The sequence below is a fragment of the Haliotis rubra genome, unplaced genomic scaffold (genome assembly GCF_003918875.1).
Source record: "Haliotis rubra isolate DU_JTF1 unplaced genomic scaffold, ASM391887v1 Scf659, whole genome shotgun sequence".
Lineage (NCBI taxonomy): Eukaryota > Metazoa > Mollusca > Gastropoda > Lepetellida > Haliotidae > Haliotis > Haliotis rubra.
In genome coordinates this window covers 82944-107707 of record NW_025767367.1, presented here as the reverse complement: position 1 = coordinate 107707, position 24764 = coordinate 82944, and the positions used below count along the sequence as shown (strand labels likewise).

General features: G+C 38.5%; 1 protein-coding gene and 1 long non-coding RNA gene across 3 annotated transcripts in view; both read left to right on the top strand.

The window, feature by feature from the left end:
* Positions 1 to 15850, top strand: part of LOC124257337 (BTB/POZ domain-containing protein 6-like) — a 55953-nt gene extending 40103 nt beyond the window's left edge. Inside the window, exons 2-4 of one of the 2 annotated variants that reach the window (XM_046691374.1) lie at positions 12704 to 12981; positions 14608 to 15021; positions 15286 to 15850. In XM_046691374.1, coding sequence (XP_046547330.1) covers positions 12713 to 12981; positions 14608 to 15021; positions 15286 to 15679 — 1077 coding nt within the window. In that variant the 5' untranslated portion in view covers positions 12704 to 12712 and the 3' untranslated portion in view covers positions 15680 to 15850. Of the gene's footprint in view, positions 1 to 12703; positions 12982 to 14607 lie in introns of both variants that reach the window. The other variant, XM_046691373.1, reaches the window with a different exon arrangement.
* LOC124257339 lies at positions 1803 to 19605 on the top strand. Its single transcript, XR_006893244.1, has 3 exons — positions 1803 to 1813; positions 5727 to 5732; positions 19522 to 19605. It is a non-coding gene; the product is annotated as an uncharacterized LOC124257339 (long non-coding RNA).
* Positions 19606 to 24764: the final 5159 nt, after the last annotated feature.

Below are 24764 nucleotides of genomic sequence, written 5' to 3'. Positions count from 1 at the left end.
AAAACTATATATTCTAAAGAAGCTACACCAGTGACTTCGTTAAATCTTTGGCCAATGTTCACAACTAGATTAAACTGACCAAATTACATCCATATTTTTTCATTAAAATATACTGTTGACATGCAAAACATTTATTAAAACGTTGCACATTTCTACAATCAATCAATAAGATAACACAAGTGATAGGATTCTTTCCAATGTACAGTAATTCGTATGTTTATCTCAAAACAAACACACATACACAAATGATCCCTTACATAACTGATACATATACTATACGTACACATATTCAACATTTTGCAGAAAACATCTATTGAGATGACCCCCGCCCGAGCGTGTGCTCAGGTGTCAATTTCACCTGTCGATAGCATGCATGCTGATGACGTAACCCAGCCAGTTAATGTTTGTTTCAAATAACGTCCAACTATCCCTTATTTTTCTAAGTTTTTGGTATTTTCATCAGTAAAAACATGTCTCAAAATATATTCCCTCGGTCTACATTAGGTAGATGTTTCTTGAAGTGATATTTGTTACTTAAGTAACTGTAATACCTCTGAATTTTAAATATAAGTCAAAAAGCATTTTTCTAGCATTTCCGACAGTACTTTAATTATAATTGATAATCAAAAAGGCTTTGTACCAGGAAGATATATTGGTGAGGTCACAAGGCTGATATACGATCTAATGGAGTATAGAGAATCTTATCAAATATCAGGACTATTAGTTCTAATTGATTTTGAAAAGGCCTTTGATTTAATTGACAGAAATTTTAGACTAGATGTGTTAAGATTCTTTAATTTCGGACATAGTTTTCAGAAGCGGATCAGAACTTTTTTTAAAGATATGAAATCAAGTGTACTTGTAAATGGATTTGCTAGCACCCTTTTTCCTACAGCCATAAGTTGTCGTCAAGGAGATTCGGTATCGCCATATATTTTATGTAAGGCTGCAACGATTCACGCACATATTCGGTACATATTGAACCGTAGCCCTTCATGAATTCAATTCGTTATTCATGGTCACCAGAACCGAATATTAACGAATATTTACAACTTTTTTAAGGGAGCATGTTTTACTTGAACCCTTATGTCCTTTCCAAAGTGAAATATGCAAGAATGGAACATGTACTAGCATTGCAGTAGTGCAAGTCATGTTAGTTTGCCAAGACTGCACATGGTACTGTCGATTATTACTATTACCGGGTACATTCCAAATTTGAGTGCCATGAGATGTCTGGTTATTGCTGTGACAAATCAAAACTGTCCACATGGGCGTTCCATATTGTACATCAATCACTTAACTACAACATTGTATTTGTGAATAATTATTCGTATTCGTTACCCAATATTCATGATACGTATCATATTCGCCACATAGTGTATTTGTTTGTTTTTATCTTATGCAGAAATTTTGGCTATACTTTTCAGAAATAATAAAAATATAAATGGCATTAAAAAAGGAAGTATTGAATATGTTCTTGCACAATTTGCTGACGATACCTACCTTTAGATGTCACTGAGAGTAGTCTATATGCCTTGCTGAACACTATTTCTTTCTTTGCAAGGTTTTCTGGCTTGAAAATTAATGCTGACAAGACAAGACTGATCTGGATAGGCTCTAAAAAAGATGTAGATATAAACTCTGTAAAGACTGGAACTTAGATTGGACTCAAAGTAACTTCAAGCTACTGGGTATATGGTTTGTTGTTGACCTTGACAAAATGGTGAAACTGAATTATGATAATAAATATATAAAGATAGAGAATGAAAAGAAGTTATGGAAAATAAGAACAGTTACTCCAATCAGTAGAAATGTTACTAGTATTTTGAAATCAGTATTACTTGCAAAATTTATACATTTATTTTCCTTAATTCCATCACCCCCAGATGAAATAATAAATACATTTCAACAAGCCTGTTTCAAATTTGTATGGAAAGACGGTGGGCAGACAATAGGCCCACAAGGACATAACACCCTTGGACAAAACACCCCTAGGCTAAATGCCCCCAGGACAAAAAGCCCTTGCAAATTTCAGCCCATAGGATAAAACACCCTCAGTGTATATTTTGAGTTGACAGGTGATAACATGATGTTTTCTAAGCGATTCCTCCCACTGCTGCTAGTTGTTACAGGCTCCTCAGTGACGATGTTGTTATTTTAACAATTGAATGTGGTCTCCTAAATGTTGTTTCAGAGAACTGGCTTAAATTGGTCACTTCCTCTTATGTTTGATTTTGTTGGGCAGGTACTCATTGTGGCATGTCAATGAACATGGTGTCTATTAAGATGGTCTATTAAGATGGTCTATCAAGATGGTCACTTCCTCTTATGTTTGATTTTGTTGGGCAGGTACTCATTGTGGCATGTCAGTGAACATGGTGTCTATTAAGATGGTCTATTAAGATGGTCTATCAAGATGGTCACTTCCTCTTATGTTTGATTGTGTTGGGCAGGTACTCATTGTGGCATGTCAATGGACATGGTGTATATTAAGATGGTCTATTAAGATGGTCTATTAAGATGGTCTATCAAGATGGTCACTTCCTCTTATGTTTGATTGTGTTGGGCAGGTACTCATTGTGGCATGTCAATGAACATGGTGTCTATTAAGATGATCTATTAAGATGGTCACTTCCTCTTATGTTTGATTTTGTTGGGCAGGTACTCATTGTGGCATGTCAGTGAACATGGTGTCTATTAAGATGGTCTATTAAGATGGTCTATCAAGATGGTCACTTCCTCTTATGTTTGATTTTGTTGGGCAGGTACTCATTGTGGCATGTCAATGAACATGGTGTCTATTAAGATGGTCTATCAAGATGGTCACTTCCTCTTATGTTTGATTTTGTTGGGCAGGTACTCATTGTGGCATGTCAATGAACATGGTGTTTATTAAGATGGTCTATTAAGATGGTCTATCAAGATGGTCACTTCCTCTTATGTTTGATTGTGTTGGGCAGGTACTCATTGTGGCATGTCAATGGACATGGTGTATATTAAGATGGTCTATTAAGATGGTCTATTAAGATGGTCTATCAAGATGGTCACTTCCTCTTATGTTTGATTGTGTTGGGCAGGTACTCATTGTGGCATGTCAATGAACATGGTGTTTATTAAGATGGTCTATTAAGATGGTCTATCAAGATGGTCACTTCCTCTTATGTTTGATTGTGTTGGGCAGGTACTCATTGTGGCATGTCAATGGACATGGTGTATATTAAGATGGTCTATTAAGATGGTCTATCAAGATGGTCACTTCCTCTTATGTTTGATTGTGTTGGGCAGGTACTCATTGTGGCATGTCAATGGACATGGTGTATATTAAGATGGTCTATTAAGATGGTCTATCAAGATGGTCACTTCCTCTTATGTTTGATTGTGTTGGGCAGGTACTCATTGTGGCATGTCAATGAACATGGTGTCTATTAAGATGATCTATTAAGATGGTCACTTCCTCTTATGTTTGATTTTGTTGGGCAGGTACTCATTGTGGCATGTCAATGAACATGGTGTCTATTAAGATGGTCTATTAAGATGATCTATTAAGATGGTCACTTCCTCTTATGTTTGATTTTGTTGGGCAGGTACTCATTGTGGCATGTCAATGAACATGGTGTCTATTAAGATGGTCTATTAAGATGGTCTATCAAGATGGTCACTTCCTCTTATGTTTGATTGTGTTGGGCAGGTACTCATTGTGGCATGTCAATGGACATGGTGTATATTAAGATGGTCTATTAAGATGGTCTATCAAGATGGTCACTTCCTCTTATGTTTGATTGTGTTGGGCAGGTACTCATTGTGGCATGTCAATGAACATGGTGTCTATTAAGATGATCTATTAAGATGGTCACTTCCTCTTATGTTTGATTTTGTTGGGCAGGTACTCATTGTGGCATGTCAATGAACATGGTGTCTATTAAGATGGTCTATTAAGATGATCTATTAAGATGGTCACTTCCTCTTATGTTTGATTTTGTTGGGCAGGTACTCATTGTGGCATGTCAATGAACATGGTGTCTATTAAGATGGTCTATTAAGATGGTCTATCAAGATGGTCACTTCCTCTTATGTTTGATTGTGTTGGGCAGGTACTCATTGTGGCATGTCAATGGACATGGTGTATATTAAGATGGTCTATTAAGATGGTCTATTAAGATGGTCTATCAAGATGGTCACTTCCTCTTATGTTTGATTGTGTTGGGCAGGTACTCATTGTGGCATGTCAATGAACATGGTGTCTATTAAGATGATCTATTAAGATGGTCACTTCCTCTTATGTTTGATTTTGTTGGGCAGGTACTCATTGTGGCATGTCAATGAACATGGTGTCTATTAAGATGGTCTATTAAGATGATCTATTAAGATGGTCACTTCCTCTTATGTTTGATTTTGTTGGGCAGGTACTCATTGTGGCATGTCAGTGAACATGGTGTTTATTAAGATGGTCTATTAAGATGGTCTATTAAGATGGTCACTTCCTCTTATGTTTGATTTTGTTGGGCAGGTACTCATTGTGGCATGTCAGTGAACATGGTGTTTATTAAGATGGTCTATTAAGATGGTCAGCGCTGTTGTTATTTAATTAAATTCCTGATTTCCTGCTTCCTTCTTTAAAGTGTGGAGTAGCTTATCAATTAATGATGCGTATGAGAAGAAAGAGGGATATGCACAAAGACAGATTGTGAAATCTGTGTTCAGACTTCAACAGTGGTGACAAGTCATTGCCAGAGTTTCTGACTGGTATTGGACACAATATTAGACTGGTATGAACTGTAGTACAACTCAAGTATCAGCTGCACAACTGCATTATGTGCTTGGTGATTTGTGAATTTTGTGCTATTACATATGCTATTTAATGTTATATTATATGATATTATATTATATTATTTTCATGTGAGAATAAATCCATGTGTTGCAAAAAGATTTGTTGGTATTCTATTACATCTTTTCATTGAGGACCTTTTGTCCTACCTATTAAGGGCTTTTTTGTCCTGGGGGCATTTAGCCTGGGGGTGTTTTGTCCGAGGGTGCAAGTGCTTGATAACGGTGTTAGTACCTACACCGAAACGTCGCACTCATTGCAATAAAGAAGTTGACTATCCATAGAAATCAGTTTTCCTTCAACCTTACATAAGAAATCCTTTTTGGAGAGATGTGCACGTCTTCACTACATAGGACAGTGGCCGCGGCCCCGTTGTGAACCCACAAAGACCAAAGCGCGTTTATGATGCCGACAACATATCTATATGTACTTGGAATGTGTGTGGTTTGTTGTCTAAAATACAATGGCCTGACTTTATAACATTTTGTTCAATGTACGATATTTTCTGTTTTCTTGAAACCATGTGTACTGAAAGTTCAACTGCACTAGAGGGCGCATTTAACGGGTTTTCATTTCACTATTGTAACGCAAAGCGACAGTACACTAGAGGTAGACCGTCTGGTGGTATATGTGTGATTATTCGACGAGGCATTGAAAATACTCTAGAAAGAGTATATGCACACTGGGATAATATCATTGTATTGAAGGTAGTTAACCACCAGGTTTCCCAGACTGTTGAAAACGTATTTCTTGTGTTCACATACATTCATCCTGAAAAGTCTCCTGAGTACGACAAATCTGAAGACAATGGTATTGAACGTCTACAAAACAAACTGTTACATATTAAGTATGACTATGGGGATTCCAGTAACTTTGTTTTATGCGGTGACCTTAATGCGAGAACTGGGTCAGATCCTGACTTTATTACTGACGATAATCCTGAATACCTTCCAGTTGGTGACACATATAACACGGACATTTTTGACCAACCTCGAAACTCAGAAGATGATGTTACAAATAAATATGGCAGATGGTTGCTCGAACTGTGTAAATCGTTTGGTATACACATTGTAAATGGTCGTTGTAACCCAACTGCATCTCGTTTGTATACATACATTTCCAATATGGGTACAAGTGTTGTGGACTATTGTATTGTGTCAAGTGAGATGTTCGCCTACTTGCAAGACTTCCAAATACCAGAGCGTACAGAATCGGACCATATGCCAATTGTTGTCGTTTTATGTAGTCTATTTTTAGGTCTAGGTTCTGATGTTTCTGCGTGTACAGATTCTCCTGGTTTACCCCGTGTGTCTAGATACAGAATCCCCGATGCCTTCGTCGCAGAATATAACAACTGTCTTACCCATACCATCGAGTCAAGCATATTTGAAGATTTCGTTACATTACTAGATATCGATGTTAACTTGGCTGCTAGGAAACTGGGCGATATTCTGATAAATTGTTCCCCAACAAGGTTACTGTTTAACCCAAGCTCAAATAGACGAAGGGAACAACCACCGTGGTTTGATCAAGATTGTCGTGTATCCTGAAAAGCTAAGCAAAAGCATTATGTACCTATCGTGAAATTTAAGTGTCAGTCAAATTTAAAGAAATACCTATCAGTAAAGTGTGATTTTAATAGGTGCTGCCAACTTAAAAAGATTATTACGATAAGAAAATTGCAGATGACATAAGCATTGCAGCAAGGTATGGGGATTGTAAATCCTTCTGGAAGACTTTGAATTCCTGATATGTGGTAAGAATGTACAAAGTGGTATTTCTCCAGATATCTGGTTGTCATATTTTACATCACTACTCAGCCCTGAACCAGGCAGTGAAAAGACTGTTTTGATGAAACCGTATCCATTCGTACATTCTCATTCCTGTGAACATTGTAACACTTTGCCTTTTAGTGATGAACTCTTATCAGGTCAAATCACAGAAAAAGAAATTATAGATAGTATTGGTATGCTGAAACGAAACAAGGCTCTGGCTAAGATGGCATTCCACCAGAATTTCTTAAGTTAGCTGACACTATAACTGTTGTTAAATACTTACAATTATTGTATAATAAGATATTAGATACAGGTCACTTTCCGAAGTGTGGAACATTGGAATGATTGTCCCTTTGTTTAAGTCTGGAAACAGATCAAATCCGAATAATTACAGAGGAATATCAAGTTGTTAAATGTTATTGGTAAAGTGTTTTACGCCTGTTTTAGAAAAACTAATAAGAATTTGGTTGGATGTTAATAATTTGATTTCGAGTCTCAAGCAGGTTTCGTCCGGATTATTCTACGGTAGACAATATTTTTATCCTACAGTCGTTAGCAGCAAATATCTATGTAAGAAGGGGTAGATTTTACATTGGCATTCGGCCGATTTTAAAGCTTTTGATTACATTAATAGGAAAAAAATGCTATATATGTTAGCTACAAAAAGGTTGTTATTGCAAAATGTATACAATATTGAAGAGTATGTATTCATCAGTTAAAGCTTGTAAAAATCTGAAGAGGGCATCACACAACACTTTGAAACTTCATGTGGGTGTTCGCCAAGGTTGTGTCTTAAGCCCTGTGCTATTCATATTCTTTATAAATGAACTTGTAACTGATATGTATAACAAATGTGATCATGGAATATTTATAAGCCAAACTATTGAAGACATAATGATGCTATTGTTTGCAGATGATGTTACAATGTTTTCATTTACAGTAGCAGGTTTGCAAAGACAACTGAATGTACTAGATGGTTTTTGTAGAAAATGGAGTCTTGAGGTGAATTCAGAAAAGACAAATATAATAGTTTTTAGAAACGGTGGTATACTGCGAAAAAATGAGAAATGGTACTTTGGTGATAAACAGCTAAAAAGTGTTACTTACTATAAGTACTTAGGGTTAATATTCTCCTCAAGGCTCTTATGGTCAAACGCTTGTAAGACCCTTGCTGCACAGGCAACTATAGCAATGTTCTCTGTATTCCATTTATTTAGGAAGAATAGCTTTATCTCATTTACTACAGCCTGCCAAATATTTGATACAAAATTGCTCCTGTTTTATTATACGCAAGTGAAATTTGGGGCAATAATAATCATCATGAAATAGAGCAAGTGCAAACTACATATTTTAAACGATATTTAAGGGTGGGAAAGTTTGCATCCAATAAGGCCATACTTGGTGAAACTGGTAGGTATGATATGTTTATATTAACTCAAATACGATGTATTAAGTATTGGATTAAGTTGTTGCAAATGAATGTAAATCGTTACCCATATCAATGTTATGTATTACTTAAAAATTTAGATGAAAATGGAAAATGTAATTGGGTGTCCAACATTCGAACAATCCTGTTTAGAACAGGTTTCTCATTTGTGTGGATATTACAAAATGTTGGTGATGCAAATGTGTTTATAGTGAAGTTTAGAGAAAGATTGATTGACATATACAAACAAACTTGGCATGATTCTATTTGTATCTCGCACTATTTAACGAACTACTGTAAGCTGAAAGCAGTTCTGGAGCCTGAATGTTATATTTTACAACTGAATGATAAGTCTCTTCTAAGAGCAGTTTGTAAATTTAGAATATCCCTACATAATTTTAGACTGACTGACTGACTGACTGAGTTTAGTTTTACGCCGCTTTTAGCAATATTCCAGCAATATCACGGCGGGGGACACCAGAAATGGGCTTAACACATTGTGCCCATGTGGGGAATCGAACCCGGGTCTTCGGCGTGACGAGCCAACGCTTTAACCATTAGGCTACCCCACCGCCCCCATAATTTTAGAATTGTTACTTACAGGAGAAATAAAGACAGTGGGAAAATTAGTTGTATCTGTAAAAATTGTAATCTTGGAGCGATTGAAGATGAATACCATGTTTTTATGCAATGTACAAAATATAATGAAATTCGGAAAAAGTACTTGCCACAGCTGAATGCCATGCCCCAATGTGAACAAAGCATGATAAATGTATTACACTCCAAAGATTCTAATATTATTAAATCAGTTGCTCTGTTTTTTAAACATCTGTTTAAACATTATATATGAAACTATCACATGGCATTGTAAAATATTGTAAGTTTCAACTGTATTATAGGCCGTTAGGCCCACATTACTGAATAAATCTGTCTGTCTGTCTGTCCTTTTTGGAGAGATGTAATCTCTGCATGGGGATCGTATTTACAAAAAAGCTTTATAAACACTAAATTCAAATGACATGTTAAACCATTGTATGTGGTTTAATTATATGTTTAACATATTAACCAATTTTTATGAATTGATCTAATGAACCCAACTACAGGAGAATTCTATACTTATGAAGAACTACAAAAAATATATCAAGTTAAAACAAATATCTTAAAATATCATAGCATCAAATCTTCACAATTGCGTGCTTAAAGAGAAGACAAATCACTCTTCCCAAAAGACTCCCATTTTCTCCAATACTACGATTCAATATATCCAAACTTAGTCTAAGGGTTAAAGGCTCCAAAACGTTTGATCTTTCTTTACTAGACCCCAATTACAATAAGTCATATGCACATAAAAAGTGGGAAAGAGTCTTTGAAACACAGTATGATAACAAATTGTTGCGAAACATATATATGATGACAAATCGATGTACAACATGTAGTAACTTGAAATGGTTACAGATGGAGATATTATATGATATTATACCCACAAACATTTCCTTTAATAGAATTGGTCTAAAGGAGACACCTTTATGTACATTCTGTTCAAAGGAATTAGAAACAATTGTCCATCTACTCTGTAATTGTTGTCATGTTAATCAGATTTGGGAGAGTTTGACCAGATGGCTAATGACTGTAACTAAAGGCAATGTTGACTTCACACTAGAAAACATTTTACTTGGATTTAAAGGGAAACATAATAATTCTTTAAATGCAACATGTCTTGTTGTGAAACAGGTAATATACACATAAAAAATAAAAAAACAAGTTCCAAATTTCAAGCATGTAGTAAGGGAGATATCAAAATACTATGAAATTACAAAATATAATGCTTATTCTACATGCAGTAACGCGAGTACTTTACCTTCTGGTCATCTTTCCACAATCTATTCACAGAAAATATGACGTCAGAAAACATATTGTAAGTGTATTTAATTACTATTACTATTATTGGAAACACAGAGATAAAATATGCAAAACATATTCAAAGATGTTTATTCATTGTATGATGCGGATTTGTGTAAGTGTATTGAGTATACTCATGTGCATGTATTCTACATGTACTATGGAAACTGTGGAAATAAAGATGGTAAAAAATGTTAAAAAAACACTCAAGAACTACTCTCTGAGTCACAAGCTGGCTTTTGAGAAAACTAGAGTACTATCGAGCAGATACTTATACTTAACGCAGACATATGGCTGGAATATTGCTGGGTGTGGTGTAAAACTAAACTTACTCACTCATTTATATTCTAAGCAGCAAAAGAAACGTCAGTTTGGAATTTTCCTTGGCAGAAACGGATAACTGTAAACTCATTTAATGTTTGATTGCATATTTTTGCAAAATCTCCAACTTTACCTGAGCAAAGTCATTCCTTCCCAAACTCAGAATGGAACCCTGGTAATGGTCTCAAAATCGCTACCTGATCTCGGAGATGGTACAGTGTTCTCAATGTTTTTCATGCAACTCATGCTGCACATGCTGTTCACAGGGACCAGCCCTATAAAATGCACCCCCAAGCCTGGTTGAAACATTCACATTACGTCATGGTTGATACCGGTACAGTATCACGCGATACGATTATCGCGATATGGTTCAGATTCTGCAATATATTGGGTCATCCAGAGTTTGCTCCATCTGAATTATCTGCCCTTGTTTTCCATAGCACACAAATGTGCTCTAAAAGTGCCAAATATGCTTTTATGCTTTTATTTCTGTTTCGTGTAACATTTTTACAAGTGGAAATGTCATTGTAAGTGGCTCCAAATACTTTGTTTTGTGGGTTTGAATGGTTTCATTTGGAGGAATTAAGTGGCCTCAAATGGACCAAATATTTTTTGGACTGATTAGCAGAGCCTCCGGCTCTGAGTGACCATGTCACAGCTCACAGTATTGTGTTACTTTTGTTTGTTTCATGATAATGGGGCATATGATATCAATTTATCATACAGGCCTGAGTCTTAGAAAAATCATAGGACTGTATAATGACATTCTAGTCAAGGATCATAGCTATCGGAGGTCACATGCAATTTTAATCTCAAGTAGTTCAACTAAATCTTGTTTTTGTTTTATTTAGCAATAGTTCACGTCAACACACGGAATCTGAATGAATCAAATACAGTAACAATAATTGCATACTGCACTGAAGCAAACAACACTGACTATGGAAATCATGTTATACTATTATTACCTTTATCATTATGCTCGCAAAACGTTGGTGCAATATATTCCACATTAAGGCTCTATGTTTGTTTTTTTCATCTGTAAACGATTGGCATACAGCCATACACAATGGGGACAGGGAGCCTGAAAGTAGTGTGTAACAGCAACTGAGAAGGGGCGGATACAGCTTTTGGAGAAAGGGGGTGCACACTATTCAGAAAAGGAGGTGTCCACACTTCATTTTCACCCGAGTTTCAATGGTCATTTAACAAACTTTCAGCACAAAACCCCCACACACGAACAAACACAACCCAAGTGGTTTGACAAAGAATGTGGAATTTGAAAATGCAGAAAGTATTCACTTCTTGATATCGAAAAGTAGTTGTGCTATTATCATGATTATATCAGCTGACAACTGCATGGTTTGAACATTTCAGTTCACTGCTCAACCCTCATAACAGCCATTGTTTGATGGTGATGTAAAGTACTTTATTGATAACCGTGGCGTAACTAGTTGTTATCAGTGTAAAGACTGAGACTACATGCTATGTGGGGAATTTACGGAAGAAGAAACTAGAAAATTTTGATAATTTGAAAAAGGCAAATCCCCCGACTAACGGGATCGGGTGGTCAGGCTTGCTGACTTGATTGACATGACATTGGTTAACAATTGCGTAGATCCATGCTCATGCTGTTGATCCCTGGATTGTCTGGTCCAGGCTCGATAATTTACACACCGCTGTCATATAGCTGGAATAGTGCTGAGTGCGGCGTAAAACTAAACTCAATCACTAACTCCTTATCTGTGATTTTAACAAGGGTACATGTGATTAGATATCACGTGACCGGAAACTAGTGACATGTGCATATCAATATTACATTTATGTGAACGATATAAAGCATCCTTAAATATCATATAGTTTTTTTTGTTTTGTTTTTTTTGGCAAGGTAAGAGTTTATTGTACGATTTGGACTAAATACAGTCTATATTATGATAATATGGTTATGGTTCGCTATTAGTGACACCCGGTGTCACGAAACAGGCGAAATCACCAGGCTCCACCAGTGACCCCCATTATCATACGTCTGGATTTCCTCACATTGAATGAAGATAACATGCACAGAGATAATTGATTTACATGTTTAACGTGCATTAGGGGCAATTTTGACACATCTGTAGCAAGTATTACACCAGCTGGGGAAATCGGCTCACAAGCAGAGGTACCAATTTGCATGGTCAACCCACAAAACACCACCCGAATAAATAACGAGATACAGTTATTTTAGGCTTAAAACATTTTGATATCCCCTTGCAAGTGAGTCCCAAGCACATGGCAAGTAGATTTCTTGATCACGGCTGTTGTCACCATATGCCCGTGGCTTCCTGAAGCTTCCTTTGACGCCAATTGTTGAACAGTATTTTGGTGGCTTCCCAGTTTGATGATGTGGTCCTTGTTCTTGAGGATATGTTTCGATATGTTAACGGAGGTGCAATATATATTCTCGTTTTCTCTGTTCAGAGCTACACGATGTCCATTAAAAGACAAGAATCTGGGTATGTGGACAACTGGCAGGGAAGGGAGACTCTTACAGAGTGTAATCTGCGCATGCTCGAAACCGAAGACTTCAGTGACGTCACCTTCAGGGTGGGGTCACAGCAACAGGTGGTCCGAGCTCACCGTTACGTTCTTGTCAGTCGCAGCTGTGTGTTCCATGCCATGTTCTGCGGCCCCTTGGCAGAAAAAGGGGAGGTGACCATCCCGGATATTGAGGCAGACATCTTCAAGGAATTCTTAAGGTGTGTTTAATCTACCAACTTTACAATTAATTTATTACAAAATGAAAATACCTTCCATATTCGCTGGGCAGAAATTATTAAATACAGAATCTGAATGAAGATTATTTCGATTTATCTAAAAGTGTACATCAACGTTCCGTCAACACTACTAATATGTATTCCATGGCCTCCTGGTGATGAAAGGGGAGGTAACCACCCCTGACAGCTTAGAAGTCATTTTCAAAGCATTCATGGCAATCTATGTCAGAAACTGCAAACTAAGTTCTGCAATCATAAATGTCAAGCTACAATATGACATGGACGTTATGGACGCCGTGTAATTAGTTTTGGCATATAAATGGTGTTTAATTGATTAAATTTCACCATTATAATCCTGCTTTGTGTCCATGGAACGAATGCACAGCACAAAAACGCATTGGAAACTGTAATGCATATTTACGTTCGAAAGTGTCAACCTACATGAAAATGTAATGGAGAAAAAGTGGTTCGGAAGATGCACGTGCAGTTTTGAAGAATCGTGAGCATGGGCATTGCCTATATAAGGCCGGTTTGCTTTTAGACGGTCATTGGCATTTTTTTGCTAAATGAAAGGATATTGTTATGCCGCGACTCACTGCTGTACATCGAAACATTGCCATTGGACCTCTGGAGGCTGGAGAGTCTCAATCTGCTGTTGCAAGTCACCTCAATGTTCGCCAGAGTACCATCTGTGGTTTATTGGACCGATATCATCAAACCAATTCTAAGCAAGAGAGGGCTTGAACTGGTAGACCTCAGATTACCTCAGATAAGCACATCCAGGTACTTTAATTGCGGAATCGGTGATGTTGTCATGATGTGGGATTTACATGGTCACTGACCACCAGAGGGAGTTGTGGCAAGATAATGCCAGGCCTTACTCAGCACATGCCACTTTTCAGTATCTCCCATGGCCTTCCAAATTGCACTCAGTGCCATCGCTCATTTGTGGGTTGGGGATGGCCTTGGCTGACGCGTACATGAACGTCAGCCAGCGCCCAAGACTTAAGATCAACTGACATTGCAAGAAGAACGAGCCAGAATTCTGCCAGGCCGCCAGACTTATTCGGTCCATGCCTAGATGGTTCAGAGCAGTTTTTGGGGGCTCCCAGTGGCCACAGGCGATATTGAAGACAATGTCTAAACTGGGAAGTTATACTTGACATGTTGTCATTTATATTGTGAAATGTGGCTGCAACTGATCCAGAATTACATGTATTTTTTACTTGATAAAGTTAGCTGATTACTTTCCTGAAAATACACTGGACATTTCTTATTTGGGTTGAGTATAGTTTATAACGTTCTACAATAGCAGATGCAAACCCTATATGTTTTTTGGCAAAACTGTTGAATATCAAGTTGAAGTTCAGAGTACCACAAATCAAGAAAAAAGTATGTACCAATATCACCCATAGCTAAGCTGGAAGTATTGAAGAATGTGTTGCTGAAAATACAGAAACATTCTATTACCTCTCCATTTTCATCACCCACATCCTCCCCGATATGACATGCTTAACGTTCTGAATATTTATGAGAAGTAATATTACAAAGAGCGGTGATTCACAAGAACAATTGTGTCTCCAAATGAACCATTATGATTTATTGTAGGTATATGTACACAGACGAGGCCCGAATCAATGCTGAAACAGTCACGGGCCTTATGTACACATCCAGGAAATACTCTCTTGATACATTGTACGATCTCTGTGTAACTTTCCTGGAGGAGTCCCTGTCAGAAGACAATGTTTGCCAGATACTGGAGGAGTGTCATGGTTACGGGGAACTGGACTTGGAACAGAAGGCCCTGAAGATCCTGACTGAAGGAGGGGAGAGAGTCACCAAGTCTCCAGGATTTGTGGGGCTTTGCTCTGAGTGTGTGGGGAAGCTCCTCAAATCGGACACGCTGAACCTGAAAGAGAAAGATATATTTGAAGCAGTGCTGTCCTGGACAAAGGAAAGATGCCGGAAGGAAGGTGTGAGTGACACGCCTGAGAACAGACGAAGACTCTTGGGTGACATGAGGTATGAGATCCGGTTCACCAGCCTGTCCCTGGAGTATCTAGTGAAGGTTGTGGGCCCATCTGGATTACTGACAGCGGAGGAGAGAGTTAGAATTATGGACAGAGCTTTTGATTCTACTGTTGACATTTCCCCATTTGTAGGTTTAAAGCGGAAGCACATACAGGAACCTGATATTTGTAAATACGTCCAAAGATTTGCAACTGTGTCACATGTCAAAGATGGTGTGGCAGGAAGCCATTCTCTCTCTTTTTCAGTCAATCACAGGATTCAACTGAAAGGTTGTCAGCTGTATGGTGGATATGATGACCTGGAGGTTCCAGTGAGTATTTCACTGTATGACCAAGATGAATCAGAGATAACTGAACTGGACACCGAGATGGAGCTTCTCGGGCGTGGGCAGATGACTGACATCTTGTTCTCTGAGTCGGTACTACTGCAGCCAGGCACAACATACATTGTGTGTGTGGAAATAGATGTCCTTGCCACGGAGGAGGGGCCTTACTGGGGTCAGTGGGAGCAGGGAGGTTACATTGGGTTAAATGGAAAGCAGACTGTAACCACTGATGGGGTTCAGTTCACGTTTTCAAACAGCCGATATTACAATACAGAGACAACAGCTCTGAGAGGAAACATACCTGGCTTCATATTCAGTATCTAAACATACACATAGAATGTTAGTGGGTGATGGAACTGTGAATACATCTACCCAAATATACTAGCCACATACAGAAACTGTGCATTGTCAAAATATTATCCCAGTTGATAAGTACGAGAACATTGTCAAAGGTACATATAAACTTTAATGGAGGGATCATGAGACCATAACAAGTCGGGAAAATTTCAATTGAAAAGTCAATCACAATGACGTCATGAGTCCACAAGCAGGACAGGGGTCAAACGACCATGTCACAAGCTCAATAACGGGTATGTCCACCATCGGCATTGAGAACTGCAGTGCATCGATGGCGCATAGAGCCTATGAAAACTGCAAGGATTGGCTTGTGGGATGTCACGCCAGATTCTCAGATTCACGCAAGTTCTGTTGCAAGGTCAAGGACATTATCTGGCGGATGAGGAAGACGGTGTAGACGTCGATCCATCTCGTCCCAAACATGCTCTATCGGGGAGAGATCGGGTGAATTTGCAAGCTAAGGCAGTAAGTCAACGTTGTGGTGTTGCAAGAAATCCATAGCAGCCCTTGCCGTATGAGGGCGGGCATTGTCCTGTTGGAATGTTAACCCAGGGCCATGGCGTTGCAGAAAAGGAATTGCCACAGGTCGATCCCTCGAATCTGATCCCTGTAGCCCACACCAGTTAAGTTGAGCTGAACAATCACCAAAGGAGTTCTTTGGCGTGCTGTTATTCCACGCCAAATCATCACGGAACCACCACCATAGCGATTCCTCAGGCCTGTGCATAACGTTTTCCCACGCGTCTATAGGCACGTTGACTTCCATCACTAAAGGAAATGTTAAACCTGGACTCATCTGTACAAACAACATTTCTCCCCCAAAACAAGGGTCTGCGGAAATCATTTCGGCACCACATTCGGCGAGCTTGTCGATGACGTTGTGTCAGGATAGGCCATATGGCGGGACGTCGTCGTCTGATCCCGTGATGACGTAAACGTTGTTGAACTGTGTTGGGGTGGATACGGCGAAGTCCTGGGATGGTTCGGGCAGTCATCACTGCAGTCTGAAACCTGTGGCGAAGATGGGTCACCCTTATCCATCTGTCCTGTCTTGGCGTTGTTACACGTGGACGTCCAGAACGTGGCCGATCGATGACGTCATTTGTGTTCTGGTAGCGTCTCACCAGTGCAGAAATGGTGTTCCGGTGGCAGTGGAAAAGTGCAGCCACTTGTCGTGGAGACATTCCCCCACGGACCATCCCAATGGCCTCATGACGTTGTGCAGACGTGAGCCTTGGCATGCTATGCATTTCAATAGCCGTTTAATTTTTTGAACGATCGCAAGGGCAGGGGTTGAGCTTTCCAAAGTGACAGTATTGTGTGGCATTCATTTGCTCTGTTTCTCTTTCCCGGAATGCACGTGCAACAACGTATTGCACGTCTCAAGGACGAACCTACTTACGTCACGGAACGTGGCACGTGCATGCATGTTGGATACATGTCACTAGTCTCTGAGTTTAAATCTTTATGTGTCTACACAGGTTTGATAAATTTAGATTTTTATTTTTTTATATGCACAGTTTCTTTATGTGCCTAGTATATGTCACACTGACCAACCACACCATCCCTCTAATTATCCCCCGCAACGCGTCCCTCCGTCCGTCCTTCCGTGCACATTTGTCTTTTCCGGAGCAGAACTCTAAAACCGTTCTATATTTCTTCACCAAACTTGGCACATAGATAGATCTGGTGGTGTACTGGTGGCCCCTTTTGGTAATTTTGGAATTCTGAATAAAACATTTTTGGCGTTTCCATGGCAACAAGTTCGACTTAGACTGAAATTGGTGATAGTGCTCCTTTCTGGAGCAGAACTTTAAAAACCTTTTAATACTCCCCTTCCACTTTTCTATATACACACCAAAATATTTGACATAATCATAACTCGTAGACATAATCATGAAGAGTATTTTGCCATTGCGGGGGATATTGATGACTTTGTCTTCTTGTTTGCATTTGTACCTCATGTGGTAGAATGTACATCAACGACCATGCTTATAATCAACAACTGAAATGCATGTGTATGTGTATGTCGCGTGTATGGTCTAAGGGAAGTAACTGTGTGTACATCATGTAACGTCACGTTCCGTGGTCTCATGTTTGTATTGAATGAGTCAATCCTGCGTCATATCGCAATTTACATGTCCTAATTATAAATTTAGCTTGATTCACATCACATCTTCTAGCAACAATACATTGTGGAACCAACAATGTGTAATTAACAATCGTACTCGAATATTAACAATGTTTAGAAATGAATATTAAAAACCCCGAAAAGGAAATACAATGACAGTACAAAATAGAGGGACGTACAAACGCAGCCGCTGTACAAATACAAGGGCAATAGAAGAAGTGGTTATAGGAACAAAGACGGTGATGATAATAATCACCTAACTGCTACAATGGTCGACATTCCAAATTAGATCTGGGCTGGGAATATCGTGTAGTGGGATATGACTAATGATCTACTGAAGAAGGTTCAAGAAGTTTCTGTCCTGGAACTTTTGCTTACTCACTGGGTCGGTCAACGCTGGAAACTTCCGGTTGGTCCACACACTTCCGGTCTTAACTCCATGTCAAATATAGTAACTAGTGCACCATGTAACATGAACTTGTTAAGGACATTGTAAACAGGGGTTACAATCAGCTTATATTGAATAAAGCGTTTTTCTCTCAAATATTAACAATAAATACTGTTGAGATAATTATTATTGTTGACGTTGTTGTTGTTGCTGCTGCTGTTGCTGTTGCTGCTGCTGCGGCCATGTTCACCTATATTTGTGTTTGTTTCTGTCATGTTCTCTTGTATTTGTGTAATGTGTGATGGGCACACAAAATGCCTGTTTCGATCCCGACACAGATCTTATACTCGTTGTCGACGTCCTTTGCCTAAATCGGCATCATGAGAAAGGTTCCCTTGGGAGAATTGCGTTAATGTATGCGGAAGACTTACTGAGATTGACGAAACAATCAACGCCAAAGAATACAAGTCTCTGTTACGAGGGTCGGTCAAAAAGTAGTTGGCCTCACCTAGAAAATGATACATATGCAGCTGTTTTTGTTTATTTTTCTACATATTAGCTGTCAACCTCAAGCAAATTGGTTTTGTTATGATCAAGCCTCACGATCCCGATTTTGTTTGACATTTTATCTTGGTACTCCCCAATATGCAAAATCTGCAATACATGCATCACAAACTTCAGGAAACAACTTACGCAAGAAACATTTTGTGTGTTTGGGATAGTCCACTAGAATCAAACTTAGATATTGCAATCGCTTGTTAAAATGACTCTGAATCGCTTGTTAAAATGATTACTGAAAGGGCTTGTTTTGGTGACACTACCCAACCCATTTCGCATGACGTAATCATAAGGACATAACTTATTATAATGTTTCTCTTATTCATGCATGAAGCCAATGGTTCAAACTAAATACTGAAAGGTCACACAAGTGTCAGCTCACAATATATTGTAAACAGTGCCAGCTTGAATATCTGGACACAGTGTTTTTGAAAGATAAAAATACGGGTGTCCTTAAAAAACAGCCTCCGCCTTAATTGTATATCAGGCAATCCACAACTGTGACTGTTGATTACGACGGGAAGTCATCCAATACTATACTGAACATATTGTATGTGATACTATCTCCATTATCTACCATTTTGTTTAGAAATATTACACCCCAATGTGTTGTGATAACTAATATCTCGTTAACCACATTACCCACATATGTGAAATTTTGGATATGGCTTTGCTAATGATTCCTTCAAAATATTATGGATTCTTTTCAAACATTGGACATCGAGAAAATAGTTAGGCTGGAATTACACTACGTCCGCATTTTTTGACGTATGCGTTACCGAGTGCGTTTTTTCCAATACGCTAGGTGCGATCATCTGCGATATAAGACGGATAAATATAAGGTGGAGGAAAAATCCTAGCATCTCTGGCAGTTTCTGTGCATGAGGAAGAGACCAAAACACGGAGATGGTGGACACATCCCTTAAACCAACAAAGATTACTTGAAGGAGCCTATAATCGTCTTTTAAGGGAATTATTAGGGAATTAAATAACATCAATCTTTTATGTGTTTTGTCTAAATGGAAAATATACTGCTTGCGTTTTTTTCGGATGCAACGCATGACGCAACGCAGAGAAAATCGGACGTAGTGTAAATCCAGCCTTAGGCCGACTACGTTTTGACCGACCCTCGTATCTGATCAAGGAGAACCATCGGTCAAGATAGGATGAGATAAGATATTTGCTTTAAACATTTATATTGTCAAAAGTGGAACCGGATTGGTAAACAAGCAGTATGTTGCTTATCTGAATACCGCTCCGTACAGGATAATATATTGCACAGCATTCCATGAGGGAATAGTGGCAATATTCTATAAACTACATATATTAACACAGTAGGTACAAGTATATTGAAATACTCAGGAATATTCCACATATTAATAATATACATTGTAACAATTTCACTTGGATAAACATAGAATAAGTCAACAGTGATGAAACTTAAGAGAGCGGATCACTGAATATCAGAGATGACACCAGGTGTTTGTGACACCAGGGTAAACAGGTCATGCGCTACCTGTAGTACGCCTTGCATAAACAGGTGTGTCACCGTATCCCTTATGACTACGTAGATCGATGCTGAATATTCTGATACACCTCTCAAACATGAACTTAAACACTTTACGGTTTTAATTTCTGAAAATGTCTTGCTTTTGATGGAAAGGAACCCAGAGCATTCTATTGTTTGCAGATGTTGACAAAAAATGTTATTTCAGATACTTGGCCTTCTACAAATCATCTGGCTGTTTCCGCAAACAACAGCATTATATGCGACTTTCAAAAGAATCATTCCCAGAGTTCAGATAGCAATACGTATATTGTGTGTGCTCATCATGATAAAAAAAGGAACAAACTGCGGTCTTCAGCAATCCATGGGACTAACGGGTTTGGGTGGTCAAGTTCGCTGATTTGATTGACACATGTCATCGTATCCTAATTGTATAGATCGATCATGATGTTGATCATTTGATTGTCTGGTTCAGATTCGAGTATTTACAGACCTCCGCCATATAGCTGGAATATTGCTGAGTGTAGCGTTGAACAACAAACAAACGAAGAAGAAACGTTTATGTTGTTTTTACTTGCAATAACCAGATATAGTTTCTTCAATGACGGAGCTGTATTGTTACCAAAGGGGAAAGAACTCGTTTTACGTTTTACACATTGTAATAAATGCTGGCCCCAAATCTCAATTTTATAAACATACAACTGCTTAGCCTCCATATCAAATAAGTTTCATCTATTGGAAATGGTTGATTTCAAACCAAAAGAACGAACGCCTGTCTCGACTGTCGTCCATCAACAGGAAACCCAGTCAAGGCTCCAGGCACATGTGGCCACACGGCAATGTGCGCCTAGATCTGATGGCTGAAAGTTCAATGGCGAATGGGTACCTTTCTTGCCGAGAAAGGGTTTAGTTGCAAAATGTAAATGAAACCTGTGGTATTGGCAACTCTCTATCGTCGCTTCCATATTCTGTCATGTTCTCATTATAGTATTACAGCCGAAATCTATTCACTAACACTCGTAATATGAAATTGTCCTTAGATCGGGAACACCCCAAACCTCTGAGCGCATGGCAAGCCGTTTACACATTATTAAGAAATTACTGATATCTACAATTATATTAAAGGTTTCCGTATTGTATTTAAATTCATCAGTAATGAATGATATATTAAGATATCGGAAATAATGTCCATTCAAGATTTCTTAAAATCGACAGATATCGGAAAATAATTTATTGCAGACATCTATAATTATCTCTATTCGAGATATCTTCAATTCAATTCAAGATGCCTCCATTTTCATTCAGGATATCTTTAAAACAGTCTCAGATATCAATATTTCTTAATAAATGTGAAACGGCTTGCAGTGTGAACGCATATGTGAAATGCCGACCCAGACCCATGACCCGTCTGGCCAGGATGATAGAGAGGGAGAGACGATTATAGCTTTCTGACGTACCAAAGGGACGCAACCCTGCACAGCAAAATGTGGCACCTTGGACGACCTTAACGCCTCAGTATCATACAGTTGGTGGATAATCTATTTATACCACACGTAGTTATATATCGCAACGTCTTGTGCCTATGGACAAAAAGCTACTCCTAAGATAAACAATTTACAGGGCCGTCAACTTTAAATGAAGACAAATCCCATGGGGGGATTTTGCACCTACAGTACACTTTATAGAGCAATAATATAGCAAAAGATGCCAGCTAATATTTGTCGTTTTCCGAATTCGACTGAGTCAAACGATACAATCATGAGATAGATTAGAAAATGTTTGAATTGATGTCTATTTGTCAGTCTCGTTCAGCTGAGAGTTTAGAAAGGTAAACATGTACAACTACAAATATCACAGCTAACCTTTGATAGAGATGAGGGCTTCTAAGACGTAAGTTCATATAGTGTAAGAAGGAAAAGAAACTACACTCAAGCAATATTGTGTGGTCCGCGAGTTATCTGAGGTTCGAAACAACCAAAAAATAGTCTGCCACACGAATTTACGATCTAGTTTTCCAGATGATTCATTCCAGTATTAGTCTAAATACAGCACACCCCTTGCCCTTACTTCATGTACAAGTGCTTTATTTAACAGTTGAAGCATTGTTGCTCAACATATATTTAGATTCTAGTAGAAGATTTAATCCAGTATTAGGTATTACAAAAAAAACGACATCTGGCCTGCGCTGCATCTCAGGTGTTCTACAGAATACAGGATGTACTTCTCCATGTGCTTGTACATCCCACATTCTAAATACCAGAGACAGTAGCGTTTTGATGATGACCTCCGTAAACAACAACATTCTACTGACGGTAGCTGACGGTAGCTGGTCTACTAGTTTCCTGTACCCAAAGAACTTACTTAAGCACCCCCTGACATGTCTCACGATTGAATAAGCCCCGATCGTAACCCTTTGGAGCATATGTAGGACATGATTGGTCGTCGAGTGCAAAAAAGGGATCCTCCTGTACAGAACCTAGCCCAATTGGAAGCTGCTTTACACGAGGAATGGTGTAGACTGGCCCTTCAGACGATCAGGAAGCTGACAGGGGGTATGTGGAGGAGAGTGCTGACTGTCATACGGTCACATGGAGATTACAGTCGGTATTGACCTTGAATCGTGTAAGACTTGCAAAATGATATTTACCAATAAATTCAACATTAAACATTCAAGGGCCAAACATGTACACAAATGGTTTTGTATGAAACTCAGTGTTTTATAAAATGAGCAATAATCATCATAAAAGCATTTTGTCGTTTTTTATGAGTCAAAGGATCATACGGGTCAGAAAAACTCATGTTTTTCCATCGTTGTCACCACGAGAAGTTATGAATGAGTTGAAAACCTGTCATTGGAAAATTACAGGGGGTGCTTAACTAAGTTCTTTGTGTATATATACTGTACTGTTCACCATCACCATCATCCACCTGAAGAAGGGGCAACAACTAGCCCAGAAACGTTGTGAAAAATAAATCAAGAAGTTGTTATCCATAAGATTTGTCTTGTATTACTACGCCAACTTCTAAATGCCTTTGAAGAATTGCGTATATGGGAGGGTTGGGGGTAGGTGAGGTTGGGTTTAATCTGACCTTATCATACGTTAATCACAGAGTTGTCCTGCGTTTGATATTAAATAAAGCGCACGTAAAATACACTGATTAAACGGAAGTCGAGTCAAACCGAAACTATTATAGGATTACAGGTATCCGACAGGTGAAAGTTGCTTTTGCCCTCTCTGTGTTCAAACCATCTGTACCAGCTCAGGTAAGTTGTACACTGTACGTACATCTGTACGGAACGATGATTTGTCTAGTGTACATTGTGTGGTGGTATAGACTAGACAGATATGTGGATGTTGATAACATGACCACACCCTAATACTATATATATATACAACTGTAATATAGATATTGTAACAGTCAGTTGTACCCATAGATTCTGTGATGCGTAATACGCGACATTATGACGCGACAACCTTGATACCCTACCAGTGTTTACAATACTTTAATTTGTAAGCTGGCTTTAAAATCTACAGGCCCATTTTGTTTATGTCAAACCAATAAAAACAAAATAGAGTACACTGTACACAGTTTCGCACCGTTTCTACAAAATCAATTAGCGAAGCCTATAGTACATTCTTAATGAGGCCTCATGCATATTTATATCTGTACCAAAACGAGGCTAAATTGGGCAAGGACACAATCGCATAATGGCGACAAATCTCAATGTATACTTCCTGGTTAAATTTCCCTTGAACGGTACATTACGAAACTGTCCAGTAGTTCAGGGAAATCGCAGAGAAATGGGAAAGGGCTACAAAAATGTTTCTGTAGCATATCCAAGGATTGAAGGGTGAATAATTACTGTACTTCATGACACATCACGATAAGTCATATGACCTAGATATCTAGGTTATGTTTACCATGTTGCGCAGCATTTATGAAGGGAAGCTACTCTAAAGTCACAATAGTGGAAATATTACCAAGGGAAGTCAATTGCGTTTACTTTATCAACATATGAACAAAGCAAAAGACTCAACGTATTTCCTGACCTGGATTCAAACCATCCACTTCCACATGGGAGTAGTGTTGTTAATTCTTGAGCTGGATAATCGAGATTATAAGTAATATGTAGATCAAGATAGCTTATTTGTTTGGTATTTTTTCTGTTTAAAATGTTTTGTCCTATCGACTCTGTTTTATAGATATAGGGTTTTTATTCACGCATGTATTTTCAGTTGTACAGGACTACTGGTGATGGCGATGTGCGCGTAGATGCATGTTACAATCTCAGAGGAAAAACGAATCTCCACATCATGTAGAAACTATTTATTTCAATCAACATGAGTGGGACACAATGTGCAAGACAAAACTGGATGATATTTTTAAAATTATTTCTTGACTGATTTGGAGGTGAATAAGTATTTTACCTAAATGGACTTATGGTGTACCTGCATGGGAATATTTG